The sequence below is a fragment of the Ranitomeya variabilis genome, chromosome 5, assembly GCF_051348905.1.
Source record: "Ranitomeya variabilis isolate aRanVar5 chromosome 5, aRanVar5.hap1, whole genome shotgun sequence".
Classification (NCBI taxonomy): domain Eukaryota; kingdom Metazoa; phylum Chordata; class Amphibia; order Anura; family Dendrobatidae; genus Ranitomeya; species Ranitomeya variabilis.
Genome location: NC_135236.1, coordinates 193,549,999 through 193,568,083, shown reverse-complemented (window position 1 = coordinate 193,568,083; position 18,085 = coordinate 193,549,999). Strand labels below are relative to the sequence as shown.

Genomic DNA, 18,085 nt, shown 5'->3' with positions numbered 1-18,085 from the left:
ACTGTTGACCACCATCTCCTACTCTCTATGCTCCAGTCAATAGGCATAAAGGACCCTGCCCTCTCCTGGTTCTCTTCCTATCTTTCTGACCGCTCCTTCAGTGTTCTGTTCGCTGGCTTTACTTCGTCTCCTCTTCCTCTCACTGTTGGGGTCCCTCAGGGCTCAGTCCTTGGCCCACTTCTCCTCGCTCTCTACACGGCCTCCATTGGACAGACCATCAGATTTGGCTTTCAGTACCATCTGTATGCCGATAACACACAACTATACACGTCATCCCCTGACCTTACCCCCGCTGTACTACAGAACACCAGTGACTGTCTGTCCGTCCACAGTTTCCAACATAATGTCCGCTCTCTATCTGAAACAGCCTTTCCAAAACTGAACTTCTTCTGCTCCTGCCATCTACTATCCTCCCTAAATCTGACAACTCCCTCTCCATAGGTGTCACCAAAATAACGCCACGGCAGCAGGCGCGCTGTCTGGGTGTTCTGTTTGACACCAATCTTTTCTTCTCCTCCCATATACAATCTCTTGCCTGTTCTTGCAGCTTACACCTAAAGAACATTTCTAGAATCCGCCCTTTCTCACCGAGGAAACAACAAAAACCCTCACTGTCGCCCTTATCCACTCCCGCCTTAACTACTATAATGCTCTATTAATTGGCCTCCCCCTCACTCGACTTTCCCCTCTCTGGTCCATCCTTAATGCAGCAGCCAGGGTCGTCCATCTGGCTAATCGGTACTTGGACGCGTCCACTCTTCACCAATCATTCCACTGGCTGCCCATACATTATAGGATCCAATTCCAACTGCTTGTTCTCACCTACAAAGCTCTCCACAGTGCGGCACCCCCTTCATCTCCTCCCTCATTTCTGTTTATCAGCCTACCTGCTCGTTACACTCTGCAAGCGACTTTCGACTAACCTCTGCACTAATCCGTACCTCCCACTCCCGGCTCCAAGACTTCTCCCGTGTTGCGCCAATCCTCTGGAATATTCTACCCCAAGAAATTAGAACTATCCCCATCTTGCACAGTTGTAGGCGCTCCCTCAAAACACATCTGTTCAGAGCGGCCTATCACGTTCCCTAATCAAAGTCATTTTATGTGTTTGTGTGTGTGGCCCATTCACTGAGAATAACCCTCCATCAAACTCCACCGCACCCAACCCCACCACAAATACTGGCTGGTGACAGCTCATGTAGCCTTTATCTATCCCCCACTCCCTCAAGATGGCTAGACCATCATTGTAAATACACACCTGTACTTTGTGTCTCCCTCCACCTCATTGTAGATTGTAAAGCTCTCACGAGCAGGGTCGTCTTATCTTACTTTAATTATTGTATTATCTTTCACGTTGTTACTTATGACTGTTGTGTATGAACTGTTTAACTGTAAAGCGCTGCAGAATATGTTGGCGCTATATAAATAATAATTATTATTAACAATCTGCAGCCAGCAATAGACACTAAACTACAGAGGGTACAGAAGGCAAATGATGCAAAATTTTTACTGAAATCAAAGTTGTAAAAATTATTTTTAGCCCAAAATATGTGTATAAAAGGTAAAAAAAAACAATAGTTGTCCCCCAAAGGTGTACAACCCTTGAACATTACCAAAACTGTGTGAATGAATTTTGTTAATGCTGGAGGGAAAGAAACCTTGTAAACTGGTGATATACATTAATTTCCTTAGTTGTATTAGTGTAACGACTAACGAGTCATTGTGCTGGTCAGACAAGTCCCTGCCCATTTATTGTAGCTCATTCTGCCTGGTGACATAGTAAAAGAAATGGCTGCAGCAAAATATTTAGCTATGTCTGTATAGCTAGTACTTCACTGACCTACTGACATTTATGTCCTAAGAGGACTGTGGCTTAATTTTCTGGTGATTGGGTTAAAGCAGGGGTCCCCAACTTTTGGCTTGCAGGCCTCACAGCTTTCTCCCAGGTTGGATGGGATAATTGGAACCATCATAAGCTGGGGATGGGATAATGCTGCCACTTAATGAGGTTCAATGATGAGATGTGTGCTTGATGTGAGAATACCAAATGGGGGTAAGTGGGAACCCCTAGCTATTAGTATACTGCCTATAAGGGAGGGGTGTACAATGTCTTGGTGTGTCTGGTATGGGGAATCTTTGGCTATGGGGCTCTGGTTGTCAATATGATGGGGTGCTTTGTTGATGTATCTTGAAACCATCTGTCAGAGATAAATGTGACTCGGAAGGTTGTGGACCACAGGATTAGTGGTAAGCCATCACTCGTTGCAGTGTCTGATAACAGATCTTTTCAACAAAACTTTGTTACATTATAATTGCCAAATACTGTATTGTATGTTTCTTCCCATTCTGCACATACAATGGACATACAAACTCTACACATCCCTGACAAAGTACCATTTTTTTGGCCATGTAAAAAAATCATACCAAGAAAATAATTTCATAATTTTTTTCCATCTTAATGTTGCCCATAATGTGTACAGATCAATTGATAAATAAACTGAAATAATTTTGAGGGGGGTAATTAAAAATAATAATGAACACCCTCCTATAATTGAGGATTGGGTTGTGTTCAGAACTGGCCAACTCATGTTAACTCATATTAGATAGTGGTCAGTGTGCAGCTGCCATCATTTACAGTGATTTTGATTAACCTTCTATGAAGTTTAGCTTTTTTAGTAGGATTTTCCTGACCGTTTCTTAGTTGCATTGTACAGCAAAAGCCATGATCCGTAAACGTCTTACAACAGAGCAAAGGGATCTCATTGTTAAGATTAAAAAAAAAAACATCCCTTAACCAGAACTGCACTGCTAACTACAGACTACCTTTATCTCTAATCTCCCGGAATGCTTGCTCCAACTCTCCTCTAATCCACTATCTCTCAGATCACACTCTTCTTGACCCTCTACAATCTGGTTTCCACTCTTTACACTTTACTGAAACTGCCCTCACTAAGGTCTCCAACTATCCATTAATAGCTAAATCTAATGGGTTTCTCCCCCCTACTATCCTAACTCTACCTAACATTGAAATTACCTTGGAGGGGTTCAACCATAACTCACAAGAAGCATGGAAACCGCAGCTGTCTCACCGACGGTAAGGAATTTACCACTGATAAGAAGCCATATTTACCGCGCCGACATGCACCTGACATTGTGGCAAACACTGGATGTTCGGGCACCACAATCAAATGAGTGGGTTCCGGGTTATATTCTAGTACCAGAACCTGAACTTTTTTTTTTAACTGTTCGGCAGAGTCTGACATCAGACCTATGGTAGGATGTAATTTTCGTATCTGTATACAACAAGGGTCTTTGGATTGAACACAAAATTAATTATGCCCAAGAAGCTTTGCAGAAGGACATTATTCACAGGCAGAGTGTGAGCTGGCAGCCCAACAATGACAGGAATAACTTGTTTCTACTGACACTTTAAAAATTCCCAAAGACAAACGCGTCATACTCCCAGTGGAGCGATCACCAACAAAATATTGTATCTAGCTGTCTCTTTCTTTAAAGATACCCTATTATTGGAACCCATAAAACGGAGCAAAGTATAACCTTGTCTTGTAAATATACTGCTGTTTACCATGAGCTAAAGTGCAGAATCTCATTTCCCTCCCCATTTTCCCTCTTCTATGTCTCCCCATGTCCTTGTCTCGTTATATTTGTATCTTTGAATTTGAGTTAATATATGTATGGTTTTTCCACTTTGTTTAGATTTAAGCCTATTGAACTCCCTTGTAAGGGAAACTGTTGTTCAATTGCTATGTTATTGAAAATAAAAATTATTGAAACTGAAGATACCCTATTATTACTCTCCTTTTTTTGTTCTGACTGCTAAATGCCTGTTGTAGTCTTATGTCACCTTGGCTATCTACGCAGGCTTGTCCGACAGTGCAGCAGGCCGCTATCTCTCCCGACTCTCCCATACACAGGAATACTTGCTCTGCTGATCTCTGGCAGCAGCTTATCTCAGGGAGAACAAAAGGATCGGCACTCCGAAATCAATCATGCCAGATCCTTGTCCCCCAACAATCAATTGTCTGGGCTCCCCCTTTACACATTAGAGTGGCGCCAGTACCCGTCGTTATGGGCAGGTTCGACCACATTAGTGTAATATGAATTGAGTATTTTGCCACATTTACACATGCTGATCATTGGACCTGGAAATTTTCTATGGTCGTCCTGCTAGACAGGCTGCCAATCGACCAATAAACAAGCCCCTGTTCTATGGCACTTGACTGTAGTGTTAAAGGGGTGATTGCAGGTTTTAAAATGATGGATTATCTTTAGGATTTGCCTTTACTTTGTTTGACCCCCAGTAAAACTGAGCATGAAGGGGACACAATACAGGTGTAGTGTTGCGTTCCCTTCTGTATTCTCTCTGCATAGTGGTGCCCCAGCCACAGAAGTGTAGTGTGGCCCCATTCTAGTTGATAGGGCTGGCGGCAGGCCCTTGCACAACCAGGGAACTGCAGGGGGAGACACTAGAGCACTATCCTCCTTCGTTCTGAGGATTAGTGAGGATGCCAGGACTCCAATAGACACAGATGGCATTTGTGACAGAGCCATATACAGTGTAGTTAAACTGTAACTGTATGTAGATTTTTTTAAAACTTTTATCTTTATTTCTTGAATTATTAAGAGAGGAGGTAATACAACCACAAGGCATTAACCATGCCAAGATGGAAAAACAATCGCTGAGAAACTAAATAAATATTAACTTATTACTGGAATCCTGAAAGCCGTCCAAGGCAATAGCACAACATGTACATTACGTAACAGGATATGAAATTACATAGCCATAAACCAGAACAAAGAGAAAAGCAGAAGCACGAAGAAAAGAGGGAGGAGAAAGCGGTGGGGAAGGGCGTTCAAAGGTGGAGCCCAAAAAAGTGCAGGCTCAGCTTTCCCCAATAAGAGGCAGCTAGTCAGCAGACGAGCTAAACTCCAGCCAATAAAACCAGGTTTTGTAGAAACAGTCATAGGAATTATCAATAGTGATGAGTGAATATACTCGTTACTCGAGATTTCTCGAGCACACTCGGGAGTCCTCCGAGTATTTTTTAGTGCTCGGAGATTTAATTTTCAGCGCCGCAGCTGAATGATTTACATCTGTTAGCCAGCATAAGTACATGTGTGGGTTACCTGGTTGCTAGGGCATCCCGACATTGTGATATGGCCACAGTTTATTACAGGTAGTTGGCATTGCCAGCTTTCAATGGTTTATTTTCTAATTTTTTGCTTTCCTCCTTTACAGATCAGCTATAAATATTTGATTATTGCTCTTGGTCTCAAATTGCAGTATGAAAAGGTAAAGTAATAATTATATTTATTGTATATGAATGTAAATGCAGAAGTCACAAATAAATGATAAGCTGATATACTGTGAATAGTAACAGATAGATAGTACTGCCCATAGGGACAAAGAAATGTAAAAACTGTGTTCACATACTATCCAGATTTACTAGCAGTAATGTATGGACAGATTTTTGTACTTTTTGAAAACATCTTAACACCTGTAATACACAATACACCTACCTCTTAATGGCATACCATGTCCAACCCTTTTTTTTTTTTTTTACATAAATTGTCTATATGTTCTCACACCCATATAATCAACCCCAGATGAATACATTGTGCTCATATCTATCTAGCTTGTCATGCATTTTTCTCTCATACGATCAAAGTTCTAACTTCCTTTTCAAAATCTTCAGTTTTACTTAAATCAATTGATGCAAAAATGAATACACCCCACATTAAAAACTACTACATCTAGTATTTTTTATGACCTCCATGATTTTTATGAATCTTACTAACTCATCTAGGCATGGAATGAATAAGATGGCGACATATATTGTAATATCTGTTTTCATTGAAGAACGACCTTTTTTAGAGCCTGGATGCTGGATGGCGAGTGATGCTCAACTTGTCTCTTCAGAATTCTTTATAGGTCTTGGTTGGGTTTAGGGTTTTGGGTTTGGGATCAGGAGACATACTTGGCCACTGTTCACCCTGTTCTCTTAGGAAATACAACAATGACCTTAGATGTGTGTTTTGGATCATTGTATTTATAGAAATAGTGGGCACCACATCAGTATATAATAAGGGTCAGGGATCAACCTCATGCATACAAAATGATATAAAGAAACAAGACAGGAAAGAATATGCATAACAGGGATCAACCTGAGCAAAATATCTTTATTACAAATCTCTATATACAAAAAGAGCATAGGAAAACACCTTGATTAAAAACACTTAAAAAGCCAAATGGCTGGAGACCAAAAGACAGACCACATATGGTCCTCCCCAGGACAAACGCACAATATGCAATTCCAATACATTCAAGCAATACAAATACAGGCTGGATAAGAGAGTGCCAGAGTCATGATTCCAATATAACAAAAGAGTATCTTAACAACTCTATGTATAGATATAATTCAGTAATTGGTGTGCCGCCAGCTTGGTCGGAATAGAATAAATGCAAAATAAATGCAGCCTTTACTAGAGGCACAAGATGAAAACGGGTTACTTGTCAATGCAACAATCACCAAAATACATAGGACCAGCAAGGTAGCATAAAAAATAGGAACCACTCTGTTATAGATATCAAAGTTTGTTTACCCAATAAGGTCGCCCGCCTAATGGATCTAAACAGCCATGGGATTATGGAGCGATAAAGTGCTAAGTGCAGCCCAGGGGGAATTCATGCCCCACGCGCATCGACACTGAATAGTGTCTTCATCAGGGGTGATATGGGTGTTTTGGATCATTATCATGGAAAAGTGCACATCTACCAAGGGCATGGTGTAATGGTAGCATCTTCTCTATCAATATAGAGCAGTGCATCGGTAAATTTATGATACCCTCAATGAAATGTAGCTCCCCATCACCAGCAGTACTCATGTAACCCCACATAAGGACACTGACACCACTATGTTTCACTGTAGGTATCATTCATTTTTCTTTGCACTTCTTACAGTTTTAAAGCCTTTTACTCTACATCTAAGGCTGGAGTCACACTACAGTATAATACAGACGAGTGCTATGCTATAAAAAAAAAAAAAATCTCATCATCCGTTTTGGTTTTTCTCGGCCGTATTATACGTGCGAGTGAAATTACAGCATGCTGCGATTTGCACCGTATATTGGCCGAGACTCGCCAATGAAAGTCTATGGGTGTGAGAAAACCTTGCACACCACACGGACCATCAGTGTGACTTGCGAGAAATACGCACCGGTGTCCTATAGAAAGCCGGCAATTCAGGGCTCTGCAATGTAAAATCAAACTGACAGTTTAAAATAGAATGGATGAAATAAATGTATACAAATGGTATAGGTATGTGTGTGTGTGTGTGTGTGTGTGTGTGTGTGTGTGTGTGTGTGTGTGTGTATATATATATATATATATATATATATATATATATATATATATATACCGTATATACTCAAGTATAAGCCGAGATTTTCAGCCCAAATTTTTGGGCTGAAAGTGCCCGCTCGGCTTATACTCGAGTCACGGTCTGTGGCAGGGTCGGCGGGTGAGGGGGAGAGGGCGCTGAGGCATACTTACCTAGTCCCGGCGATCCTGTCACTCCCCCTGCCCGTCCCACGGTCTCCGGGTGCAGCAGCCTCTTCCCCTGAGCGGTCACGTGGGACCGCTCATTAGAGAAATGAATAGGCTGCTCCACCTCCCATAGGGGCGGAGCCGCCTATTCATTTCTCTAATGAAGCGGTGCCGGTGACCGCTGACAGAGGAAGAGGCTGCGGCACCGAACACAGGCAGGGGGAAGGAGCGGGACGCCGGGAGCAGGTAAGTATGTCATATTCACCTGTCCTGGTTCCACACGCCGGGCGCTGTCTCCATCTTCCCGGCGTCTCTCTCTCCGCTCTGACTGATCAGGCAGAGGGCGCGATGACGCATATAGTGTGCGCGCCGCCCTCTGCCTGATCAGTCAGTGCAGGGAGACGCCGGGAAGATGGCGCCGAGAAGCTGCAAGCAAGACAGGTGAGTATGTGTTTTATTATTTTTATTGCAGCAGCAGCAGCACAGCTATGGGGCAATAATGGACGGTGCAGAGCACTATATGGCAGAGCTATGGGGCAATGGTGCAGAGCACTGTATGGCACAGCTATGGGGCAGTAATGGTGCAGAGCACTATATGGCACAGCTATGGGGCAGTAATGGTGCAGAGCACTATATGGCACAGCTATGGGGCAGTAATGGTGCAGAGCACTATATGGCACAGCTATGGGGCAGTAATGGTGCAGAGCACTGTATGGCACAGCTATGGGGCAGTAATGGTGCAGAGCACTATATGGCACAGCTATGGGGCAGTAATGGTGCAGAGCACTGTATGGCACAGCTATGGGGCAATAATGGTGCAGAGCACTATATGGCACAGCTATGGGGCAGTAATGGTGCAGAGCACTGTATGGCACAGCTATGGGGCAATAATGGTGCAGAGCACTATATGGCACAGCTATGGGGCAGTAATGGTGCAGAGCACTGTATGGCACAGCTATGGGGCAATAATGGTGCAGAGCACTATATGGCACAGCTATGGGGCAGTAATGGTGCAGAGCACTGTATGGCACAGCTATGGGGCAATAATGGTGCAGAGCACTATATGGCACAGCTATGGGGCAATAATGGTGCAGAGCACTGTATGGCACAGCTATGGGGCAATAATGGTGCAGAGCACTATATGGCACAGCTATGGGGCAGTAATGGTGCAGAGCACTGTATGGCACAGCTATGGGGCAATAATGGTGCAGAGCACTATATGGCACAGCTATGGGGCAGTAATGGTGCAGAGCACTGTATGGCACAGCTATGGGGCAATAATGGTGCAGAGCACTATATGGCACAGCTATGGGGCAATAATGGTGCAGAGCACTATATGGCACAGCTATGGGGCCATAATGAACAGTATGGAGCATCTATTTTTATTTTTGAAATTCACCGGTAGCTGTTGCATTTTCCACCCTAGGCTTATACTCGAGTCAATAAGTTTTCCCAGTTTTTTGTGGCAAAATTAGGGGGGTCGGCTTATACTCGGGTCGGCTTATACTCGAGTATATACGGTATTTATATATATATATATATATTTCAAAATCGGAACAGCATCTTATATTACCAAATTGTAGTGCAGCGTCTTCCCAACCACTGTTGAAATGGTCTTTGGTAATAGATGAAAAAAAGAAAGACAGCACAAAAAAAATAGAAAAAAGGCATTAAAGCCCTCTTTTTTTCTATTTTTTTTTGTGCTGTCTTTCTTTTTTTCATCTATATATATATATATATATTTTAATCTTTATTTTTATATAGCTCTAACATACTCCGCAGCTCTTTGCAGTTTGCACACATTATCATCGCTGTCCCTAATGGGACTCAATCTAAATTCCCTATCAGTATGTCTTTAGAATGTGGGAGGAAACCGGAGAACCCGGAGGAAACCCACACAAACACGGAGAGAACATACAAACTCCTTGCAGATGTTGTCCAGGGTGGGGCTTGAACCAAGGCTGTAGTGCTATACACTGAGCCACTCTGCTGCTCAAACCAGGAGTGGGTGATAAATACAGAAGTGGTGCATAAGTTTCTATTATACTTTTCCTCTGATTGTTCCACTCCTGGTTTTGGCTTACAGGTACTGAGGTAAAATACTGACCAAATACTGAATGTGTGATCGTGGCCTAAGGGTATGTCTCCACGTTCAGGATGGCCGGCGGTATCGCCGCAGCGGGGAAGCCGCTCGGCGCTAAGCCCCGCCCCCTTTCTGGGACGCGATCATGCCGGATGTGTTAACTCTTCACATCCGGGATGATCGCTCTGTCCCATAGGGCCCTGTGATATGCCTTGCGGGGACGCTGCGTCCCCGCAAGGTGTACGGACATGCTGCGATCTGAAAAGACGCGCAGCATGTCCGGAGTCGCAGGGCCGCCGCGTGCGGGTTTCCACGCATAGTGGAGACGGGATTTCATAAAATCCCCTCCACTATGCTGGAACATCTGGACGCTGCTTTTTTGACGCTGCAGCTCTGCGCAGCGTCAAAAAAGCAGCGTTTCCTGACCGTGGAAACATACCCTTAGACTGTGTGCCCACGATGAGTTTTTTATCAACTTTTTAACACTGCGTATTTTCACTACATCAAAAACGCAGCGTCTTATAGTTACAGCAGCTGAGTGAATGGAATTTATAGAAATCTCCTGCCCACTGTGCTTTTTTTTTTTTACTTTGGGTAAACTGATCTGCGGTGCATGTTTCAAACCAGCAGCATGTTCATTTCACTTGCAGGTATGCTGAGTTTTATGTGCAGATTTTCCCCATATCATTGCTTTAGATGCGGGAAAATCTGCAGGTAAAGAACACACCTGACTAGATCAATAGATCTTTTTCTAAATCAAATACAAAAACAAAGCAGCTTTATTTAAAACATGACAACAAGAGACAAAAAATGCAGCTTCAAAGACACGATAAAAAAGCAAGTAAAAAAGCACACAAAAAATGCAAGTAACCTATTTTACTTAATAGGTGCAGAAAATCTGCAACATAAAAAACTCACCAAAAGCTCATCATGGGAACGCAACCGAATAATGAAGTATAGCAATTGCCGAGTCATGGTAATGGGGCTGTCCACTAGTCACACAAGATTCCCCAGTGGAAATAAAAATAACAGATACTCACCTCCCTTTCCAGCAATGTCTGATCTGAGTCTCCTGAAGCTTGTGACATTCTGTGCACAGAGTTTTTGTTGACCTGTCTAAAAAGGTTGTTAAATGACCAATGATTGGTTTGTATGCAGCCAATCGTTGGTCGTTGAATGACTGCAGTTGACAGGTGTATATCGTACTTGGGATTTGACGATTTTTCTTGTGCTGTAGAACTTTCCTTTCTTGTGTAGTTATTACACTGTGTCCACTAGGTGGTACTGTTCGCTGTTTTAGTTTGCCTTTTACATTTTCTTATTTATTTCTTGTACTCGTCATGGCTAGGGCCACACCAGCGTATAGTCTCTCATCCTAGAGAGTCGGGCTGATAGTGCAAATCAGAGTTTGATCACAGTGTCATCCAATTTTCTCAGATGAGGAGAAGATGGCAAAATAAATGTATCTGTTTTGTCAGTGCGTAGTAATCAGACTGCACTCAGAGGTCATCCAGGTTCGATGTTATCCAAGAACTCATTGACTTGCATTGGCGAGTGCTATCCAAATATTGGGTCAAACTCTGGCATGCTGCAACCTTTTTTTCTCCATACAGGGTCTGTCCCAGGAAAGAATCGGAAATCTGCGTGGCCCCATTGACTAACATTGGTCCAAGGGTGATCTGATGTTTTGTCGGATCACACTTGGACCAATCATATGGTCATCTGCTCGAGCCCTTTTATAGGAAAATTAATTCCACAGCATGTTATCATATCTTACTAATCTTTTATAGTTGTCTTGTGATATTTATTGCCGCTTTTTTGCTCCAAATTCTTCAAAATAGGGCATGCACTCTATGAATTTTGCGCAATATTAAAAAAATGGTTTATATGTTTGTCTTTACCATTTTTGCTTCCTTTTAGTTCAATGGCTCTTTCCTGTTACATAAAATCACAATGGGGACAGAGGGAGTCCCAGAGTGCATTGGCGACAAATTTTGCACATTTTTTGAAAAGTCACAAATGATGAATGAGCTGAAAACATCTGGAAATCATAAACTCCGGCAACTATGGAGAACGGATCAGTGCCAGTATATCCTCAATGTAGTAAACACATATAGTCAAGGAGTTAGTGTAACATGTGTTTTCCTACCTCCAAGTGATGAACTAAAAGACTGTAGCGATGCTCCTATACTTCCAAATCCTCTCGGGTAGAGATGGTGTAGTGAGCAGGTGGCTGCCCCGGCCGGCAGCAAGCCACCACTGACTAACCTCCAGATGAAGACAAGATCCTGCAGGGTTCCCTGAAGGAGACAGGCGTCTCTGAAACGCGTTGGTTGTTTATGTCTTAACTGCACATCGTACTCACTCCCCGGGGATTACGGTCACGTGACCTACTACGTCACACAGGTCCTGCGCACCGCCCGCACTCACTGTTGAGAACACACGCGGCGTCGGCTCTGCAGGATCTTGTCTTCATCTGGAGGTTAGTCAGTGGTGGCTTGCTGCCGGCCGGGGCAGCCACCTGCTCACTACACCATCTCTACCCGAGAGGATTTGGAAGTATAGGAGCATCGCTACAGTCTTTTAGTTCATCACTTGGAGGTAGGAAAACACATGTTACACTAACTCCTTGACTATATGTGTTTAGTACATTGAGGACATACTGGCACTGATCCGGTCATTATACTGGCATTGAATGGGACTGATATAAATGGCCAGTCCTCAAGCACATTTATAGCCCTTATTTTGTTGTGCTAATAGTCCAGCGCGTACCTGCATACACTTAGGTGTATACCACTGTCTATTTTATTCTCTTACAAACCATTTGTGGAGGTTTGTTGGTACCGCCGCAGGAATTTACATTAGCGGTGTCAATTTGCGCCACCATTTTTAAGATTTTATAACTATGGAGAACATAAACATAAAATAGATTTAAAAAAAAAAAAAAAAAGTTGCTAAATGGAGGGAAAAAAGAAAAATTGGCAAAAATTTGGACAAAAATGGGTACAAATGCAATTATGAATTGGGTCCTGTTTGACTGAAAAAGCCGTTTGCCAGATTTCATCTGACTTTTCAGTCAGAGACTATGTGCACAAATCTATGATGAATGGCGGTGTTCGCTATGCCACAAATGACTCCAGCAGCTGCAGGCATAGGATTGGTGGAAGGCGCTTACCGGAGGTGTACTCCGCTGGTCCGGTGTTCCGGATTCATGAAGAGACGTGCACCTCTCTATGAATCAGGAACGTCTGACTCCGGACGTGATGCATCGGGCATTGAGGTTTTTGAACAGAAACTCCCAAGATTTTCAAGAGTAGTGAGTTTCTGAGGAAGATTTGGAGAGTTTCTGCTCAACGACTATCTGAACACGGAGATTCTGCTCCGTTTCTGCTCAAAAATCTCAGCAAAAAGACTCCAAGTTTTTGAACAGCTTTGTAGTATTGAGGAGGATTTCAAGAGTTTCCCTTCAGTTTCTGCGTGAAAAACTGTGTGCACATAGCCTTATTGTGTCAGCTGTACCTTTTTTTTTTTTTTTTTTTTCCTTTCCTAGTTTTGCTGGTAGGCACTGAGGGCAGGCATGGGATAGATAGAATCCGGGCTATCCAGACCAGCCGCCGGTAAATCTGCCTTATGTCTGTTTTGCATATTCTCTTGTGCACTGACTTTGCCATCTCTTATTTTATTGCATTAGGTGAAAGGACTTCCAGAAGGATTTAACTATCCCAAAATTGGTTCCAACTACTCTGTGAAAACTGTTGAGAAAACATGGAAAGCTCTGCAAGATTTTAAAAAAGGGAACGCCATATTCACTTTCCCCAACACCCCAGTGAAATGTGCAGGCGCCCCACAGAAGATCATGTATTTAGCAGAGGAGTATCTGCGAAAGGTAAGCGCAGCACACTCCATTTCTGTCACATAATAATCATTATTACTAATCATATCTGCCTCATTGTCTACATACGGTGGGTGAGGCCCAACACTGTAGTAAGGGTCCCGTAAAATAATAATGTCTGACATAATGACTGTTCATTAGTCCAGTTCTTGTGTTCATTACAGTCCATTAAACCTTTTTTTTATGCATCACTTGGCTAAAACTTTCCGCTTACTGTATTATTATTATTGACAGCTAATCCTGAAAGAGTATTGTTCTTCTTCCTATTGAAACTGATTGTTTGGGTGTCTTTATTATTAATTTATATAGCACCATTGATTCCATGGTGCTGTACATGAGAAGGGGTTACATACAAGTTACAGATATCACTTACAGTAAACAAACTAACAATGACAGACTGATACATAGGGGCGAGGACCCTGCCCTTGGGGGCTTACATTCTACAGGATTATGGGGAAGGAGACAATAGGTTGAGGGTTGCAGGCTCCGGTGTTGGTGAGGCTGTAGCTTCAGTAGTGATGAGGAGGCAGCGGGTCAGTGCAGGCTGTAGGCTTTCCTGAAGAGATGGGTTTTCAGGTTCCGTCTGAAGGATCCGAATGTGGTTGATAGTCGGAAGTGTTGGGGCAAAGAATTCCAGAGGATGGGGGATATTCGGGAGAAGTCTTGGTGGCGATTGGATGAGGAGCGAATAAGTGTGGAGGAGAGAAAGAGGTCTTGGGAGGACCGGAGATTACGTGAGGGAAGATATCGGGAGATGAGTTCAGAGATATATGGAGGAGACAGGTTATGGATGGCTTTGTAGGTCAGTATTAGTAATTTGATCTGGATACTCTGAGGGAATGGGAGCCAGTGAAGAGATTTGCAGAGGGGGGAAGCAGAGGAGTAGCGAGGAGAGAGATGGATTAGTCGGGCAGCAGAGTTAAGGATGGACTAGAGAGGTGCAAGGGTGTTAGCAGGGAGGCCGCAGAAAAGGATGTTGCAGTAGTCAAGGCGGGAGATGATGAGGGCATGCACAAGCCTTTTAGTAGATTGACAGTTGAGGAAAGGATGGATTCTGGAGATGTTTTTGAGCTGGAGGCGACAGGGGGTGGAAAGAGCTTGGATATGCAGATTGAAGGACAGGGCAGTCGAAGGTTACTCCGAGGCAGCGGACTTCAGGTACGAGGGAAAGCATGATGTCATTGATTGCGATAGATAGGTCAGGTAAGGAAGATCTATGGGATGGAGGAAAGATGATGAGTTCAGATTTGTCTACATTGAGTTTGAGGAAGCAAGAGGAGAAGAAGGAGGAAATGGCTGATAGGGTTGATAGGGATTCTGGACAGCAGAGTGGTGACGTCTGGGCCAGAGAGGTAGATCTGAGTGTCATCAGCATAGAGGTGGTACTGGAATCCATGGGACTTTATGAGTTGTCCCAAGCCAAGTGTATAGATTGAGAAGAGTAGGGGTCCTAGAACAGAGCCTTGGGGGGACTCCAACAGAGAGAGGATGGGATGAGGAGGTAGTGTGGGAGTGGGAGACGCTGAATGTGCGGTCTTTCAATTGTCTTTTACCACCTCTGTCTCCAGCAAGATACATGTGTCTCCTAAGAAGAAATACAGAATTTTAGTGACACTGTGAGTCCAATTCCAAAATAAAATCTCTCAATAGGTGGGAAACTGTCTTGATTCCTGGAAATGGAGTCAAAACACAAATGATTTGCCCTTGTTAGTGGCAAACGCATTTGTAAGGATGTGTCTGCCAGAAAGGTGTATTAGGCTACATTCCCACTGCGTATTTTGGAAAAATGCAAGTAACCTATTTTACTGCAACTTAAAAAAAACTACCCAAAAGCTCATGGTGGGAATGTAGCGTAAGGATATGTTCACATGTTGCAGAAAATGAGTTACAAATCTGCAAACAGAATCCGCATGTTACATGTGGATTCCCCTACTCCATGTACTAAGCATTGAATAGGGTAAAATCTGCAATCAAAATCCACACTATGCTTTCATTCTTGTGCAGATTATTTTTCACAACATATGACTGTGATTTTGACAAGCCCTCTACTTATATTGTACTTTAAGTTGCTGCTCACTGAAATTCTACGACAAATCCACGACATATGAATTAAATGATACCTTTCTGTAGGCAATTGATTTCTCCTAAATAGGTTTCTTTCCTATTTTGCCCAAGTAGACAGGAAAGCGCTCTGATGCCAACTTCATCTTTAACACGCCTTTGGGAGTCATCTTTGGCGTGAAAAAATATGCAGACGCCTTGTTACAGATCATCAAGGAACGAGATATTCAGGTCAACTTTAAGCACAACCTCATTGAGGTGCGGGCAGACAAACAAGAAGCCATATTTGAGAACATTGATAACCCAGGGGAGACCAAAGTGTACCAGGTAAATAAGAAAAATGACAAAACTCTCCAGACATCCAGGATTAATAAGTAGTTAAAGGGAACTTTTAAGGTAACCTGACTGTTCCCAACCACTACTATGGTGTAGATTTTGTTATCTGATGTAGGGTCTTATGTAATATACTGATGCATTAATCTACACACTGCATATGCTAATGAGGCAGGACTAGTCCGGAGGTGCATTTCGTCCTCTAGACTAGTCATCTTTAGGATCTTCTGACCACACCTCTCTGGGTCTCATTGACAGACTCCATAATGGTGCTACCATGACCATGATGTCAATCATGTCCAGGGAGGCGTGATTATAAGATCCCTGGCAGGACTAGTCTGAGGGAAGTTCACACCCCACCAGCCTGATCATGCTTCATTAGCATATGTCAGGCTAGAGATCAAAGGTTCATTCCCCAAACAATGCAGCATTAGTACGTTACTTAAATTATCTTATCCGATCAATTAAATCAGTACTCATACCATTATGGTAGTACCAGGGGACTGACCTGTTCCCTTTAATAATAATTATACTATATATTAAAAAACATTGAAAATGCAAACTATAATTCTTACAAAATAAAGATCCCTTCTTCACTAAACTGGAATATCAGTGGTCACCTTGGTCTAGGTTTGTGAACGTTATTTCCCTTTTGGTGCCTCTTGTACATTTCCGAAATGAGACATGTCCAGTATTTCCAAGATCACGGCCCAGTAGCATCGGTATAAGCAGTGCCAAAGGGTCTTTAGAAATAATTTCATTATGGGAACTTCCAAGTTCCGAGGTCTCCTTCCCATCTTCAGTTGGGATTCTCTTTTGATAATACATTCTTGAACGTAACCCAGTGACGCTCATTTTTATTACACACTTCACTTCTGGAGGACTTGATTATTGATTTTTATTCCTCAAGTCCAATAACAAAATATTTAAGATGGTGCCAAGAATATTTTTTTTCTTTTTGCCAATAATAGATTTACCTTTTATTCCATGCATGAAACACGATGAGACTGACTTGTATTCTTGCAGTATGAAATGCTTCACGTGACTCCTCCGATGGGACCACCAGATGTGCTTGTGAACAGTGCCGTGGGAGATGCAGCTGGCTGGGTGGATGTAGACAAGGACACCCTGCAGCATAAGAAGTACCCCAATGTTTTTGGAATTGGAGATTGTACAAATCTTCCAACATCAAAAACAGCAGCTGCTTTAGGTAAGAAAATTCTGTATTCTGAGTGTATTTATTTATCCTTCTTTGAGCCATATAATCGAGCAATTACGGTAACATTTAGGGACCTTTCCAAGCATATCTTTTCTACTGCTCAAATGTTCCATTTTCTGTGCCACTTGATGCAGAACTCTAGTCTCCCCTTTACACGGAGGAGGCTCATTTTACTTAGTAAATGTTCGGCAGTTACTGATCTTTACTTTACTATCATACTGCTCTTGCTCCATAAACAGTTTATATACGAGAAAAAAAGTAATGTGTTCATTCTAATTCCGCAAAACACATTAGAATAGAATGGACTGATCCTGCCTATTTTGGCATCATCAACTGACCATCTTCTGTTTATCAGACGCCTTCTGGCTGATGATGTCAGGCACTTCTATCTCAACATGCCTGATACTTGTGATCATCTTGGAAATAAAACCGAAGATAATTATTTTAGGTTTTTTTTAATGGCCACAGTGTGAATGTGCGTCTACCCATTGCACTTACACCAACAGTTCTGCTGGTCCAGTTTTTCGGTTCTCCCTGGAAATAAGCCACAGTCAGAGGGTCTGGCAGCAACTCGCTCTGCTCTCCACATACAGAACCGCTGAGAATTATTATAAGCAGTAAGGCTGGTTTTACATTTGCGGTTGTGTCCGCAGCGTTTATGCTGCTATTTTCCGCATGCGTCGTGTATTCCTATCTTTAACATTAGGGACGCAGGTGCCTGCGTTTGTTAATGCATGCGTTTTACCACAGAAAAACCTATCTAGACACTGATTAGCCACATACAAACTGATAAAAGGAGGGAGTGGGCATTGGCAGTCCACAACTTTGCAGACTGGGAAGCAGATCAGACCCTGGAAAGAACCTGGGAGGAATCTGCACTTTGGACAATGTGAGTATCAAAGCCAATGTCTTTATTTTCTTTTTTTCTCT

At 42.8% G+C, this 18,085-nt stretch overlaps 1 protein-coding gene across 2 annotated transcripts in view; it reads left to right on the top strand.

Moving 5' to 3' along the window:
* The window catches only part of SQOR (sulfide quinone oxidoreductase), a 153,358-nt gene that overhangs the window by 108,859 nt on the left and 26,414 nt on the right, over positions 1 to 18,085 (top strand). For both annotated transcript variants that reach the window (XM_077263692.1, XM_077263693.1), the window contains 4 exons: positions 5,261 to 5,314; positions 13,342 to 13,536; positions 15,721 to 15,930; positions 16,963 to 17,146. In XM_077263692.1, the coding sequence (XP_077119807.1) occupies positions 5,261 to 5,314; positions 13,342 to 13,536; positions 15,721 to 15,930; positions 16,963 to 17,146 (643 nt within the window). The remainder of the gene's footprint in view (positions 1 to 5,260; positions 5,315 to 13,341; positions 13,537 to 15,720; positions 15,931 to 16,962; positions 17,147 to 18,085) is intronic.